At 40.3% G+C, this 15,707-nt stretch overlaps 1 protein-coding gene across 1 annotated transcript in view; it reads left to right on the forward strand.

The window, feature by feature from the left end:
• ANKFN1 (ankyrin repeat and fibronectin type III domain containing 1) overlaps nt 1-10,804 on the forward strand; it is a 126,310-nt gene extending 115,506 nt beyond the window's left edge. The window contains exon 17 of the mRNA XM_088138208.1: nt 1,595-10,804. Within this exon, the coding sequence (XP_087994334.1) occupies nt 1,595-2,373 (779 nt within the window). The 3' untranslated portion in view covers nt 2,374-10,804. The remainder of the gene's footprint in view (nt 1-1,594) is intronic.
• The last annotated feature ends 4,903 nt before the right edge of the window (nt 10,805-15,707 follow it).

Raw genomic sequence — 15,707 nt, forward strand, 5'->3', positions numbered from 1 at the left:
TAACACGCTTACCAAAAAAAAGTATGCAACCAACAGTAATATAATCAAGTCTTGTGATAAAATTAAACAGAAAACTCCATTATTAAATAAAGATAAAATAGTCCTTTGAACAGGATGTGGTCCAATTTAATGTAGTTAAAACTGTGCAGAATACAGTATGCAAATCATTCAGATTCCAAATAATTGCATTTTGCTAGATTCTGTTTTAACCTATTTGTTTTAATGTTAGCGGAATTTAGCATGCAGGATCTAAATGAATAACAATAGTGGTTAATCATACCTTTTGTTATCATAAATTTCAGAGTAGAGCTTATACACATTTCCATTCAGACTACGAGCATTGCAGAGTTAGGCACTGCTTAAGACCTGCTTTTGCTCTGAAAATACATCTAGCACAACAGCCATTCATTTGGCATTCTTCTAATGGACCTCTTGTTTTCTCATATGTTGCCACAGTTTCAAAGCATGCAAATGTGAGGTATAGTTTTAAGCAAGCCTAAAACTATAAGGGGGCTGGACAACTGAACATGCAAACTGATAGAGAAGTCAATAATGCATAAAGCCAATAACTCATGGTGAAGTTATCTATCAATCCAAGGTCCATGCCAGAGTTTCAAGCAAGAGATGAAGCATCAAACAAAATCAGTGATCAAAAGCAGATGCAAGAGTTGGTCCAAGAATCAAAAGCCAAGATTTCACTAAACCAGGATAACTCAAGAATAAAAGGGTTACCATTTTGGGGCTGAAAAATATCAGAATGAATGTTCTAATGTTCACAGCTCAGAAATGGTAGCCCTGTCAGAAGATATGGGCTGAATTCATGTATCACACTAAACCATAGTTTTAAATCATGGCTTATTGAATAAGCCATATTGACTAGATTCACCCATAAAACTAAGCTACAAACTACACTTCATAAACCACAACAGATGGATTCAGTCACCCCATTAAGCCAAAATTAAACAAACTATATTCTGGTTTAAGACATGTCAACCAAGTCAATGTTTATAGCAAGTAGTAGTTTAAAGAGAAGGCTGAGCTATCAGAACTCCATAACAGGCTCAGTTGTAGACCCTTAGAAAGGGCTTAGCAAAAAAAAAAAAAAGGCTGAATAAGACTTTTACTCAGAAGCAGAGATCGTTCCTGAGTAGAATTTTTCCAAAGAAGTCCCTCTTGTTATATCTTACAATGGACCCTTCTGTGTTTGATGGCCAAGTAATTCTACACAGCCTTGAGACCAGAATGCTCAGCTTCCTTCTCAGAATAAATGAGGGTCCTGAGTACATCTGCTTAGGAGCAAGCAGTCTAAAGCTATCTCCTCAATGGGCCATGATCCCACCACCCCCATCCTGATCAGCACTAACATTTTCAGCAATACATTCCTCCACATCCTCCACCAAAGGGAAGCTATTCAGTAGGACATGATGCCTCCAACAGCAGAACAGTTCTTAACTTCCTGTCTTCGTATTTGTAGAAGTGCATTCAGTAACAAAGAAGCCTTCTATCGCAGGTTCATTTTGATGCAGAAGATAGATAGGCATGCAGCTAAAACATGCAGTCTGCCCAGGGTTAATCAATTCTATTCTTTTTGCAGATTCCCAGCCATATTCTGATGAAGAAGGTTGCTCAGAAGTGTTCCTCCCAACCGACAGTGACTATGATTCTAGTGATGCTTTGAGTCCAAGGGAGCTGGATTTGGTTTATTCATCCTCCCAGGATATCTCCCATCAGGCAGTGAGTTGTCTGAGTGGCAGTGCCCCAGATGTCCTCCATGTCCATGATATCAAACCTTGCCTAACTCCAAAACAAAACCCAAGAGGAAGCAGTGTCTTAGAGGCAGATGTGGACCAGTCTACAGAGAACATGCAGAGCCTGTCAATAGGAAGGCTTTCACCAAAAAGCACAGAAAAGAATTCCAGCTCAAGGCAATCCTTGAGTTTTCTAGGGAAGAAGAAACATGGGAAACATCAGCACTACAGTTATTTCAGCCGACACCATCGTTGGCTCCGTGTACACAGTGAGACCCAGTCTGTCTCTCTTTCTGAAGGTCTCTACACTCCCCATCTCATGCAAGCCATGGACTTCTCTCAAGAGCCCACTCCTGGTGAGCAGATCAGCATTTCTATTGATTGTCCCCGCAGCACTTTCTTACCTCATGCTTCAAGCCTCCCAGAAGAAGGGAAAGACAAATACCAGGAACTGAGGCCAAACATCCGCAGGATATATGTTGAGCCTTACAAGACCACGTTGTCCACTGAAGGTAACACCCGGTCTGGAGATCATACAGATTTGCACAGCCCTTTGGGTCAGGGCAGGATTGCAGAAGATCAGTCTTGTTCTAACATCACCGAAGTGTTCAGTAGTGATCTTTAGGAGATCATGTTGCCCAGTAGCGCTGCTCCTCAAGCCTGCCTTCAAAATATGATCACAGTTACCACAAATGGAAGACTAGTTCTTCAAAACAAACTTTGCATTCAGAAGTCTCAATTCGCGTCTCTACCAGACTGAGAGCAGATTTTCAGTATGGTTTTCTAAAAGAAGACATAGAAAGGCTCAACTTTTGTATATATGTTTACTTGCACTACTACTTCTAAAGTAAGAAGGCTGTTTCCTGACTCTTTAGGCTTATTTGGTGTTTTAATAGGGCAGAAAGAAATGTTATCTTTTTCACATGAAAAAGAAGCTTGTAGGAACTTCCCATCCCAAACAGTCAGCTTTGTCCCCCACTTATTGACTAGTATTCACAGCCCCTGGGAGCTGATTTTTTAAACAATACTCTTCTTCTGAGCAACAGTGACTTTATCATATTTCATCAGACTGGGCAACACAACATCATTAAGGACAAATATGGACAATTCATAGCAATTGCTCAGAAAAAGAATGTTGATTTATAAGAATGACAAGATGTCAGTGGTGCAGCCAACAAGGTCTCTGCAGACAAATTCAAAATGGGGCAAGCCATACAGATTATCTGATTTTATCCTTTTCCCTCTTTTGTAGCCCTCTGGGGTAAAGATCTTTGAAAAGGATCTTTTTCCTGATCCCAAAGTTTTACTGGGAGACAAAAGTCCACCCATGCTTCAAGCCTCCCAGAAGATGTTTTTTCTGTTCTAATTTTAATATCTACAAGAGTATGAGCCGTTTTGCACCTGCAGCATTTTTCAGCTATATCACTTGAACAGGAAAAATTCTTTCAGGACATAGCTACCCTAAACCATTAAATCAGTCCACTTTCTCTCCTAAAGATAATTTTTTGCACATTACGGGTTAACAAATACCAATGTTCTTCAGGTTGAAACCATGCTAAGTGATATAAACAGATACAGTTTTTAGAGACAACCTCTGAGACAGGAGCTGGCAATCTTATGTGGAAGGAAGTCTGTCACCTTATCCTTTCTCTTTCATTTCAGCTGTTCAGTCAATGGGACTTGACAGTTCACCCTACCAAAAATGCAGAATGAGCAGCATAATTTTGTGGGCACACTTAGGAGTAATGGCAAAGCCTGGCAAAGGTTGGGTTCTTCATCATGATATACTGATTAACTATTTTGAAAATGTGAGCCTCCATTCACAGCTTATCTTTATTTGTTTCTTGTAAAATCTAATTATCTTAATATTTTGAATGTAAGTACACCTTTTGGATTACCCTCACTTGAATCCCCTTCAATTTACACAACTCCTCAGTGCGCAGATGGATGTTCATATAGGATCTCACCTCCCAGGTGGCTCCGGGTAGGAACTTGGACTTATGAAGCAAAAAAATATGCTTCCCTATAAAGTCCCAGATCTGGGCATTAACTCAGTATTACATAGGAAATTTTGAATCATGAAACAATATATGAAAGGTGAGTTTAATTAACTGAACCCTAAGTTGAAAATGGAGTAAATTTACTGATAATGGCATTTTTTGGCATTGCACTGCAACCTTCCATGATAATAACAGAACAAAGGTTTGACTCCTTTAGACAAATTAATACACAAACATATTACCCCCGACTTTCCCACTTTGCTGATGCTATAGCTACAGTATTCAGTTAATGTAATATTTTCATGTTAGTTTGAGAATTATAAACACTAAATCGCACAAAAAAGTGTTAAGGACTCAGCTTCACATGAAGTTGATAGTATTTTTAGCGAGACTTGAGAAGTTCCATGAAAGTTAGACTCCAAAGATATAACCCTATGAAAGATACCACTTGCTTTCATTGCATTGCCAACTCTAGGCAAAGTAGCATATCAATAATGCCAGAGACTTTAGTGAGATGAGCACAGTTAGCATGAACAGTTAATATTTCCAGCAGTTTTCTCCCTGAAAAATCATAAATGGTGCACATCTTCTTTTCACCTTCATGCTTGCTGATTACATCCATTTATTTTTGCATAGATACCTTCTTATCAATGGACCAAGAGGCCTCTGACAGAAATATCAGAATTCAGCCTGGCAATTTATATTTTCAAAGCAGTGATAGTTTTCTACCTTTTCCTGATTCTTAGAATTTACCCTCATCAATCCTATAATGCCGTTAATTAGGCATGTTGGTTTGGATTTGTTTCAGAAGCCACCGAGCTTACTAATGCCAGTGGGCTGCAATAATTTCACAATCAGCTCTCAGTGAAACTTTGGGGTCAGTGAAGACAGCAAAAAGTGATGTCATGTAGGGTTTATCACCAGATGTTTGGTTTGTGGCAGGATAATAGGGGAGAAACATATTCAATGGAGCAGGGGCTGCTAGATCTGAAATAAGTTTATTGCTGGGGGGAAAAAACCCTCTGCAAATGTTGAATATCCTTTGTTTCTCCATAAGCTCACATATTTGTTGAATAGTCAAACTATTCAATTATCACAAAATCTGGTTTTGATATTCAGTGATATTCAAGCTGATAATGGGTAGTTAATAGCTAATAAATAGTACATATTTTATGAGATTTTGGATTTAGTAGCTATCAAGATCAAAATATTTTGTCTAAGACTACATGCTTACTTTGAAATGTGAGTGCAGTGCCACACACCAATGACATTTTGAAGCCGTCGAGGTGATGTTTCATAGTTAGAATGGAAGACCATTTTTTAAAAAAAACTAAAAATGTTGCTCAAAATTTGAAATGTTTGTGACTATCAACTCTTGGAGCTCTTCATGTTCCTTTGACACTAACTGCCTTGGGCCACTTCTTAGTTGGGAATGGATCATGGGAATTGTCGATATATGTTATAGGACCTGGAAAGGGGAGGGGGCTGCTAGGTGGTTTTGCAGTTTAATTGATAGTAAAATGGAGGGAATGGAGAAGGTTTTACTCAAGTAAATGTGGCCATCATCAAAAGGGTTTTGCAGAGCTGCTCCCACAGGATTTAAAGTATCTACCTGCACTGTTCACAAGAACATGGGTACCTCTGTAGTCCCTATAGCCCGCTGATCTGTAGGGAAGGCAGAAGGAACCAAGCATGCTTGCAAGTATCCGGACGATCAGGACTCCTGCCTTATCAGGGGACTCGCAGATCCTGGAGCCGTTTGAATGCAGTAATAACCTTTATGGATGTTGTTAAATGCACTGATGTCTACAGAGGAGCTGGTCATCTCTTGCCTGGGCAGAGTGAATACTTGCAGCCAGATACTAATTTTAAGGAAAAATGCCAGATTTTCCATGTAACTATCAAGACTTGCAACTAGCATTCACTGGTGTCTGCTCACTTGCAGAAAATCGGCCCCCAAAATACTGGTATCAAAAACAACAGCAGCATTCTGTTTTCTGATGGATTAGTTACCACACCTTCATTAATGCCTAGATACTATAGTGCCCATGCAGAAAGTTATAAATTTCTACTTCTTTGTGGAAGTGTAAATATTTTTTCAGTGGAGCCAACGAAAATTTGAAATGGTGTGAAGAGAAAAGGGAGTTCCATATACATACATACATACATACATATGGATACAGGTAAGGGAAATGTTTTATTCCCAAAGTTAATACCAAGAGTTTTTAAATATAAATGTTTTGAAAAGATATATGCATCTTTCTATTCTATGTGTTACATACACACTCACCAAAATGATGTGTTAAGTTGCTGGTCAACTCTTTAAATGCTTGGCTCATGACTGTTATAGGAGGTAGATAGATAGAGATGAGATTGAGAGAGAGAGAGAGAGAGAGAGAGAGAGAGAGAGAGATGCTGCCTTATGGAATGGTTTCTGGTATATTTGAAAAAAGATGTTGCACAATTCAGAGTTTCTTCAGGAAGAGTTAACTTTTGCCATCAGGAAGAACCACACACACACACACACACACACACACACATACCCCAAACACAGTTTTTTTGTATTTGTGTTTATGAGATTTTGGATTTAGTAGCTATCAAGATCAAAATATCAAGATCTGGTTACTGTGGCAAATGATCTGGTTTTTTTTTCCTTCCTTCAGCCATTGCATTCTCACCCCATGTAGCAGGAAGATGGATGCTTCCCTCCTGATGTTACTGTATTGCAAAGATAAAAACCCCTTGAATTGGTAAAACAGCCAGAAACCTAGTTCTGGACATACAATCACCTTGTTTTCTTCAGTGCTGTTGATGCCAAAAGCAAAATGCTCCATAGCGTCCACCCAATGGAAATATATCCCAACTCTGGCCCACTGAGTTTTACTCTCTAGTATGATGGGGATGGTTTTTGCTTGAATTTCCTCGAATTCAAGAGGAGATAATTGAGGCTGAAAAAGGAAAATCTATCTTGCACATACTACGAGGGGTGAGCAGGCATGGTTACCAAGCCACATTTCAGGGAGTGGGTGTTTTCCTATTTTTTAAAATTTGGAAGTCACCTAGAATGAATTGCTAAGCCAGCTATTCCAGAATAGTTCCACTGAAGCCAGGGGGCATCTTCTAAGGCAAGGGCTTGGTGAGCTGGACCACTAAACTTGTTGCTTTTCTCACTTGGACAGTCTGGCATGCAGATTGCCACGTACAACCTCTCCAATACACCTAAACATAATTTCTTTGACTGTCCTTTCACACACACACACACACACACACACACACACCCCTCACTTGGACCTGGCACCAGAACCCCAAACATCCATTGCAGCTTGCCCTTCTTAGCACAAAATACTGCACTTGTTAAAGTGAGAGACAGCCCTCCTCAGAAGAATGTAATGCCTGCAACATTGGTTTGCCTGCTCCAGGTTGGATGAAAACAATTTGCCCAATATTCTGACTATGTCCCCCAACTGGTGCAGGAAGGGGAATGCAAACTTAAGCACAAGCAAGTAAGATAACTGAGTGAGCAGCCCGCAGTGACACAGTTTAAGCCACCACAAGGGTGGCAGGAAAAGAGGTTTCTCTTTCTTCCTTTCTGTTTTGCCCACCTGGGAGAAGTTGGTTGCATTTTCTTCTTGCGAAGGCTAGCGATGACAAAGTTTTTGGCCCTGCAGCTTGGTGGTGTGAAAACTGGGAACGGTGCAGTGCTGACCATCCTTCAGAACTGTGACTTAGATAGCTGGCAATTTCTTTTATGGATCCAAACCCAAAGCAGCCCTATTCAAGGGGCTTGTACAGTGGGTGGCGAACGGAGACACGTGCTTCAGAAATTAAAAGACTAAGGTGTGCAAGCAGAGAACGTGCTGTACTACAGTAACTTCTCCCATACCTTTGAGAACTTTATGGTACGTGGAGAACTGAACATGAATGTCATGAAAGATGATGCGTTTGGGTGGCAAAGATACTATCTAAGGGAAGGGACCAGCTAGTGTTTCCCAATTTTCACTCTCTTGTCTGAAAATTTAGCCACTAGCCAGAATTATGCCTACTCTTTTCCCTTAGGGAAAACAAGCATCTTAGAAAAAAAAAAGTTGTAAATGAGATTCATGAGAGATGTTTAATACCAGGATCAGCCTGATCACAAAAACAGCCAAAATGGCTACATGCAATGGCAGTATTTTGCAGATTGCCACTAAACCAGCATGGCTCCAAAAGTGCACCCTCAGTCCTTTGCAATGCCCCAAGCAGAGGATGCTGGGGCATAAACTTTTGATTGTGTGTGTGTGTGTGTGTGTGTGTGCGCGCGCACAGCAGCTCGGAAGGCAACATGTTTTCAGCCAATCCTGTTGAATACCATCCGGCCTTGTCTATATAGAGCAGTTTGGCTGTTGATTGACTATCCTTGTTCTGATTCTTATTGTAACTTGTTGCTGTTCATGCAACTGAGTGTATGTGAAAAGTTTCAACTTGTGTACACTAAATGCACAATTTTGTGTGCTTTAAATTTCTGTACATACATGGATGCACAATACTGTAAATACTGTGTGTTAATTGTCCTCGGGGAATTTTGCCTCCCAAATAGTATTTTCATTTATACGTCTCTTTAAAAAATGTTTAAAAATACTGCCGTATTTTGTGTGCCTCGCCACATGAGTGTTTTGGAAAGAGGCCTGGCTCTTACATAGAATATTAAAGGAATCTAATTTTCGACATATATTTTTGATAACTTCAAATGTATGAAATACTCTTTTAATGGAAAATTTGATCAGCCTAAGAAATACTAAATCTATTTGAGTGAATGGTATTCATAGCCATAAGTTGTTTTTGCTTTTAATTAGAATATGATTTTGTGTCTAATAAGGTATCATGGACAAGGTGTCCTTTTGACATTTTAAAAACAGAAAATATTATTTAATTTTGTTTGTTTGTTTAAATTGCATTTTCAGTTTATTTTGCTCTCCAGTATTAGATTCAGGTCACTTGTCCATTTCCATACAATTTGCTTGTGGTTCCATGCTTTTGGAATTGAGCTAAATGTTACCATATATACATGTACTGATTACAAACCAGCTGCCCTTCCCTATTACAACTGTTTCTAGAATTCTTTGCCAATCACCCTATTCCAAAACATTGTTACAAGGAGCCAAGGAAAGGTAATTGACATGGTCTCAAGAGAAACTGAGCATTCATTATTTCCTTTTGCTCTGCCAATGAGCTATGGGGTCTCCCCATTTGCAGGAGAACCAAATGTTTCAGGGAGCAAGTTATTGTATAGAATTTTATGGGCTACCTGCATTTATCCTACAAAATGCCCTAAAGTCCTCTGTTGTCCCAATTCTATCATTGTAGGAAGCTGCCCTAGAACTGTGAATGAATCTCGCAATAATCTATTCTTGTATTGGCTCTCCAGGTTCTTAGATAGCCTGATTTCCCAACCTTATCTGGTAGTTCAGATGATTGAATCTGAGATTTGGGGCCTGCAAAGCATTAGTTCGTCCAGTGGACTATGGATTTCAGCTGGTTTACACTGGTTTTCAGCTATATTCTCATTTTACAAGTTGTTTGATGACTGGTGACAACATGCACTATTTTCATCACAGATGTCTGTCACTGCAGCTGCTCAGAAAACACACTCAGCACTATCCCACATGAGACACTGGCATAAATTAGCCATATACCACACCATTGCTGATGATACATTTCCTCCATTTATATCTTGATGCTTAACCAAGCAGCAATGTGGTACAGCTGTTGGGCTGAGCATGCTAGGGTCAAAATCCCACTCAGTTATGAACCCTACCAGGTGATTTTAGACCAATCTCTGTATCTCAACCTCATCTGGTTCAAACATTTAATGTGAGAATATAGCACCATGTGTCCCTCTGAAAAGAGGTGAATTCTTTAAAGAACAAAAGGCAGGATATGAAGTGGTGAAAGCGAAGATAGAAAATTATGGAGAGGGTGCATGTCATTGACATAAAGTTGTGGTAGTTAGATTTCTTATCACCTGCTTTTAATTTGTTTGATTACTAGCTCTTACTCCTTTTCTGTGAGTTTCACAATGTTGCTAACCCTGAAAAGAAATAGTATGATGGAAGTGTGTGTATGTAGTCTCTACAGAGAACTGCTACCCTAGTGATCAGCTGAGTGTTAATCGGGTGCCATCAACAGACTGGGAGAGTCAAGGGAACAATGAGCCATGAAATGAAATTGGCCCAACTCCATACTGCTCCTTCCTCCTCCTTTCAGAATTGTGGGTTTGCATGTCAGTATATATGGTAACAGATTTTCCTACTGAAGTCACTTTGCAACACTGTAAGACAAAAGAAATGTACTCTGTAGGCTTCAAACCATCACCAAGAGCATTTGAAATTCATGAGTCTGCTTTGATGCAATAGAAAGGGTTGTACCAAAAGGCAGCCGAGGAGTTTCAAACAAAAGTCAAAAGTGTTCGACCATCATGTGTCCTTCCTTGAGTTTTCAGTTTCCAAAGAGGACAGTTTTGTTGCATGTACCAGCCTAAGTAAATAAGTAAATAAATCATTAAACACTCAATAGTCACATCAAGGCGATATGTGTTACATCTTCCCTCCAAAGCCATACCACTAAAGCAAAACCGAGTATGTGTGTATGCGTCTTTAGTGGGATTGGTGCATTTCTGCATGGACCATGATGTATCCTCTGGGAGTTGCTTGGTTGGTTGTTTATGCTGCCCAGAGCTTACGAGTTCTTCTTTGCACGAGACAGAATCATGGTGAGCACTTACAGTTTCTGTAACACACTTTCCAAACAGTCATGCCTTGTTGTAAAGGAAGGACTCTGTCGTTTCCTAACTCCCTCTCGTGTTGTACACTGAAATGTTTTAAAACCAACTAGAGAAAAAAGCAGCAGTGAAACGGACCAGCTTCTAACAGCATGTTTGTGACTTGCTCTTCTGATAGCAGCAGCAGCAGCAGTTTGAAATTTTTGTTTTCTTATTCAAATGTGTTGTCCTTTCCCAAGTAAAATGTTGCTTTTCCTCAATGAACCTTACTTTATTTTTAATTTTGTCTTCAAATAAAAGCGTACAATGAAAATGTCAAAAGGAGCTTGAAATGGTTTTAATAACACTTGGTTTGTATTTTGCCTAGCTTTCTGGGGATCTTGTGATTCTGTAATTCACTGCTACAACCAGCATCTTGACTTTTCTGACTCCCCTGCAGATGTCCCTGGCCTGGAAGAAAAGGAGGCTACCCCAGCCTGTCTCTGAAGAGGGGCCAAATGGCAGCTTCCCACTGCACCCTTCCCTACTCCCAGGCCAGGCTCCATTCCCCATGGTCCCCCACCGAATAACACCAAGCCCCACCATCTTAAGGCATGGAACGTGTGCAACTCCTCCCCAGTTAGAGTCCTAGTTCTCCCCTTATCCTTGCACATAACCAAGACCCATCGATCCTTTTGACAGGGCAGCCATTCCTTATGCCCGGAGAACAGATGATGCCATCCCCAGACAGCCAGGCTCCCCCTCCAGAAGTCTTTAGCTGGTCCTGATCCTGCAAAGACAGCTGGCCGGGCCATTAGACTCTTCCTGACAGCGCTTGTCCAAAAGGAGCACTGATGAATAAGGGACGGACAAAACATGTCTGGCTGAAAAAACTACTTGTCAGCAGATGATTCAAAAGATACGGTCACTTTGAATTGAATGGTATTTAGAAATACTGAGAAAACATACTCAAGTGTGGTACCAATTGGTGGAGTCTACCATACAGATTTTAATACTGAGCCAGCAATGGTTGGTTCCATTACAGGATGCCCAGTGTTTGGCTAATACAATAGGGGGCCCTTGTCCAGTCCGTGCTAAATTTTAGCATTTGGGAAAGCAACATCTATTTCAGATCTCCTTCAAGGAGAACTTGATTCCTGGTGACTTCATGGTCATGGTTCTATAGCTTTCTTGGGAGCAGTATGAAAATGATTTGCCACTGCCTTCTTCCAGGAAATGTTTTAGGCTTCCTAATATTTCCTAGTGGTCTTCCATCCAAGCAGTAACCAGGCCCAGCCCTGCTTTGCTTTTAAAAGTGGCCAGGGTCAGCTAGGTTCTGCCTTCCCCAGAAGCAGATCCATATCACTTATTTAAAAGAATGCTTCATTGGATGTCACAACCAACTGAGCTATTTTAATGGGGGGTGGGGAGTGTACTGCAATAAATCACAAATTTATTGTGGGTCACCAAGTTCTCTGTATGGATAAATTAACCCCGTTCAGTACACCTTTGGCTCAAAGCCATTCACACATGCTGGCAACCAGAGTTTCCCTTCTGCCTTAGGCTAAATGAAAAGACGGAAAGGGTGGTCCCAGTATTTCTGGGAAAGACAACTAACCTGTACTTCCGTGGGATATGTAATATGCAAAGCCGTAAATGCTGTATCGGTTATGAAGTGAGAGTCTGCTGTGCTCTGCTGTGGTTTTTTAGAATTGACCCACGCAAGTCCACAAACTCTTATGACGGGGTGGCTATTCACTTGCACTTTCTAAGTGGAGCACAGGGGAAAAGATGTCGTTTTCCCCTAGTCTTTTCTCCAAGGGAAGACAACTTAATTTAAGGTTGCCAGTGCAAGAACCCATTATTGTGTTTCAGTGGCAGTTTGCAGCTTAAAACACAATCCCAGGAACCGTAGGACAATTCAGTTCTTCCCCCCACCCATATCCCACACTCAGACAGGGCTTCAAAGGGAGGGGTATAATCTGAAATTGAAGCTTCCAATAGTCACTGTTATTTAGGGAGGGAAATCCTGTCCTTGATTTTAGAAAGCCCCCCCACCCACCCAAAAGTAATCCTGGGTGCTGGGCAGGATAGAAAAGGGCTGAGGATCCAAATGATCAGAAGTGCCCCTTCCTCTGTCCACCATGCCATAACCTGGAGAAAAGTAGGTATCAAACTCCCATGGCTTGCAATGGAGAAGTTATTTAAAAAAAAAAAAACATGGAAGAGGAATGAAAATAGCCTGTGCCTATTCTTACAGCGTACACAGCTTCAGCAGTTGGACTCTGAAAATCATTTTAGATTCCTCTGTTGGGAAATCATTTTACCTTGAAACAATTTTTATCTGGTCATTTATCATTTAAATCAAGTCCTGGGATCTAGTTTAATCAGTTGAACGAAGGCTTCTCTAGCTGAGCCAAATGTGCATTTTGTTGTCCCCCCAAAGCAAATGAGATATATCAGTTCACCATGGTTAAGGAACAGGTTATATCTTCACATTGATGAGGCTATCAGTACTGAACTCTCCCTGCCACCCCAATAATTTTGGAACTATAACATTTGTTGGAGAAACTCATTCTCCTTAACCACAAAAAAGAAATGGCACGAAACAAATCAATTATCATGGTCGTAACTGTAATGAGAAAAGGAAATGAAGTATGTCTAAGTGCATCTCATTCATACATTAGACAACAGGCATTCCTTTTGATGGGTCCTTTGTTCCTGTTATAGCTACAGATATCAATTTCTGAACATTTTAACGATGTCAGGGAAATGTGCTTTCCCCCTCACTCCCCCTCCCTTGTCCCGCTAATAAAGTGAAATTTAGGAAAAAGATGAAGCTTTTACTGCATTTATTTAATCTCTCCTTTCAGTTCATAATCTGCAAAATAGGCTTGCCTAATCCCTAAGAGAAAAACTGATTGGAATATTCTCAGACGTTTCATGCACCATCCACAGAAAGGTTTTCACAATCACTCAGAGAGGGGGTGCATAACAGTCTGTATGCTGTGCAGACAATAAGGAAAATGAAGATAAAGTCTGTCACTGTTCACTCATAATGATCACCTATTCTGCACACTCCAGAGTTACTCTGTTCCAAAACTTTACATATTTACCTTTCTGTAACAGCAAAGAGGAATCAAACCTGACCTTTTGGTCAAATTAAGGTCTGTGCAAAGTTCAAGAATTCAATAATCAGTGTGTGTGTATATAGATTGGCCTAAATCCAATCTGTTTTATTTTCCAATTTCCATGCATATTCCTAGATTTGTATTCAAATGTCCAAACATAAATTTAGTAGACATTTTAGGAGCAGTAATGGGTAGTACTTACTGTTGAAAAAAAGAAAAGGTGTCCTGATTTTTTCTTTCTTATTACATAAAAAATGCCCAGAATCTTCACAGCAGGAGAGGACTTCTCGGTAGCTTTTTTTCCATCACAGCACTCCTGGAATGACCATATTGTGATCATTATCTGATATTTGGGGATATAGGATTATTCATATATGCATATGAAAACTGATCTGGGTGACTTTGAGCCAGGCACTCTCTCTCAGCCCAACCCACCTCACAGGGTGGTTGTCATGGGAAAGAGGAGACAGGAATATAAGGTATGTTCGCTGCCTTGAGTTGACCAAATTTTAGATGATAGATAGATAGATAGATAGATAGATAGATAGATAGATAGATAGATAGATAGATAGATAGATAAGAGAGAGAGAGAGAGAGAGTCGATAGATAAAAGTGGGATAAAATCTAATAGTAAGTTACTGTAACTAACTGAGTAGTACACAAAATACCCTTTGTAACAAACCAAAGGAAACTATGGACACCACTGAAAAATTCATCATACTGCCCTGTATCAAAATAAGCACCTGTATTTACTTTCTAGACAAGGCCACAAAGGAGCTCTTCGTAAAGAGGAAAGAAGTCCTGGAACCCAAAAACAGTATCTGAAGAAAACAGTCAGCCATAGGAATCAGGTTTGAAATCCACGCTGCTTCCAAGGCCCGCCTTTCTTTCCTTAACAAGCTGGATTCAAATGGGTGAGGAAATATAGCAGCCCCTCTTGGTGCCACACTCTGAAGCTTTCAAGTTCTGCTACCAGCTGCTGTCTTGTGGTTGCTCCACAGGATGTCACAAGCATTTCTAGTGCAAGAATGGAGACCTTCTGCTTACTGGGCTGTGCTCTTGTGACTAATGTATTTCAGTGACTCATTTACCTGAAACAATCATGCTCACATATGTGACGTCATTTTAAACAACATACATTGCAGGGCATGCAAGAGTATATAAACAGAGAGCAAACCCCATCCCATTCCAGCACTGAAGATGTTACCTAGCCGGGTAATGAAACGTTTGCAGGAAAAGAACCAAACTCAAAGAACTCCAAGGACTCCACAGTTCAACCCTGAGCTATACATATTCACCTCCATTGATACACTGATTTCTATGGACTGGTGCAATCACAGATGGAGTTAACACAGATATAGTATAATTTGTCAAGTGTAAGAACATCTATCTCTGTCTATGAGGAGGCATTGCCTGTCCTCTGTGTGATGTCCTTCAGGTTTTTGAAAAATACTACCATACTCCATTCCCCGTCTTCTCTTCTCTTCTTTCAGATCTGGTGAGTGTTCCCTCCAGCTGTTCATCCAAGTTGCTAATAAAAACATTAAGTAGTAGAAGGCCCAGGAGACTAAACTTTGTAACACCTGACTGAATACCTTTCATGAGCTACCACTGATGCATACCATTTGAGTATGGTCTTTGACCCTCCTATGTGTCCACTTAATTCAGCTTCCATTTAACTAGCTCGCTACTCAGAACATCATGAGGGACTTTGTTAAATACTTTGCTGAAATCAAGAGACACACACTCGTGCATTATACCTCCTCCAAATTACTGTAAAACATATTTTGATGGGATGGTTGTACTTTTGAAATCCATAATATCTGATGATGATGGCTTATGCATTGCCATACATGATATAAAGTTGGTGTTTTATGAAAAAAATTGACACACAAAGTGTGAAATTATAATAGCAAACTTTAACTAGCAGGGCACAAAAATCACTCTCTGATAAACTACAGGATTTGCAGTAGAGAGCATCTGGTCCAAGACTCAGAACACATTTATTTCCTGTGTTGGAAGCATTTCCTTTTCTCCTTCTCCACATTGGCCTTGTAGTTCACTCGCTGCCCTGTCCTCAATGTGCCCAAAC

This window comes from Python bivittatus, unplaced genomic scaffold (assembly GCF_059951505.1).
Source record: "Python bivittatus isolate LINGU-HERP-01145 unplaced genomic scaffold, Pbiv_v1 ctg000220_np1212, whole genome shotgun sequence".
NCBI classification, from domain to species: Eukaryota; Metazoa; Chordata; class Lepidosauria; order Squamata; family Pythonidae; genus Python; species Python bivittatus.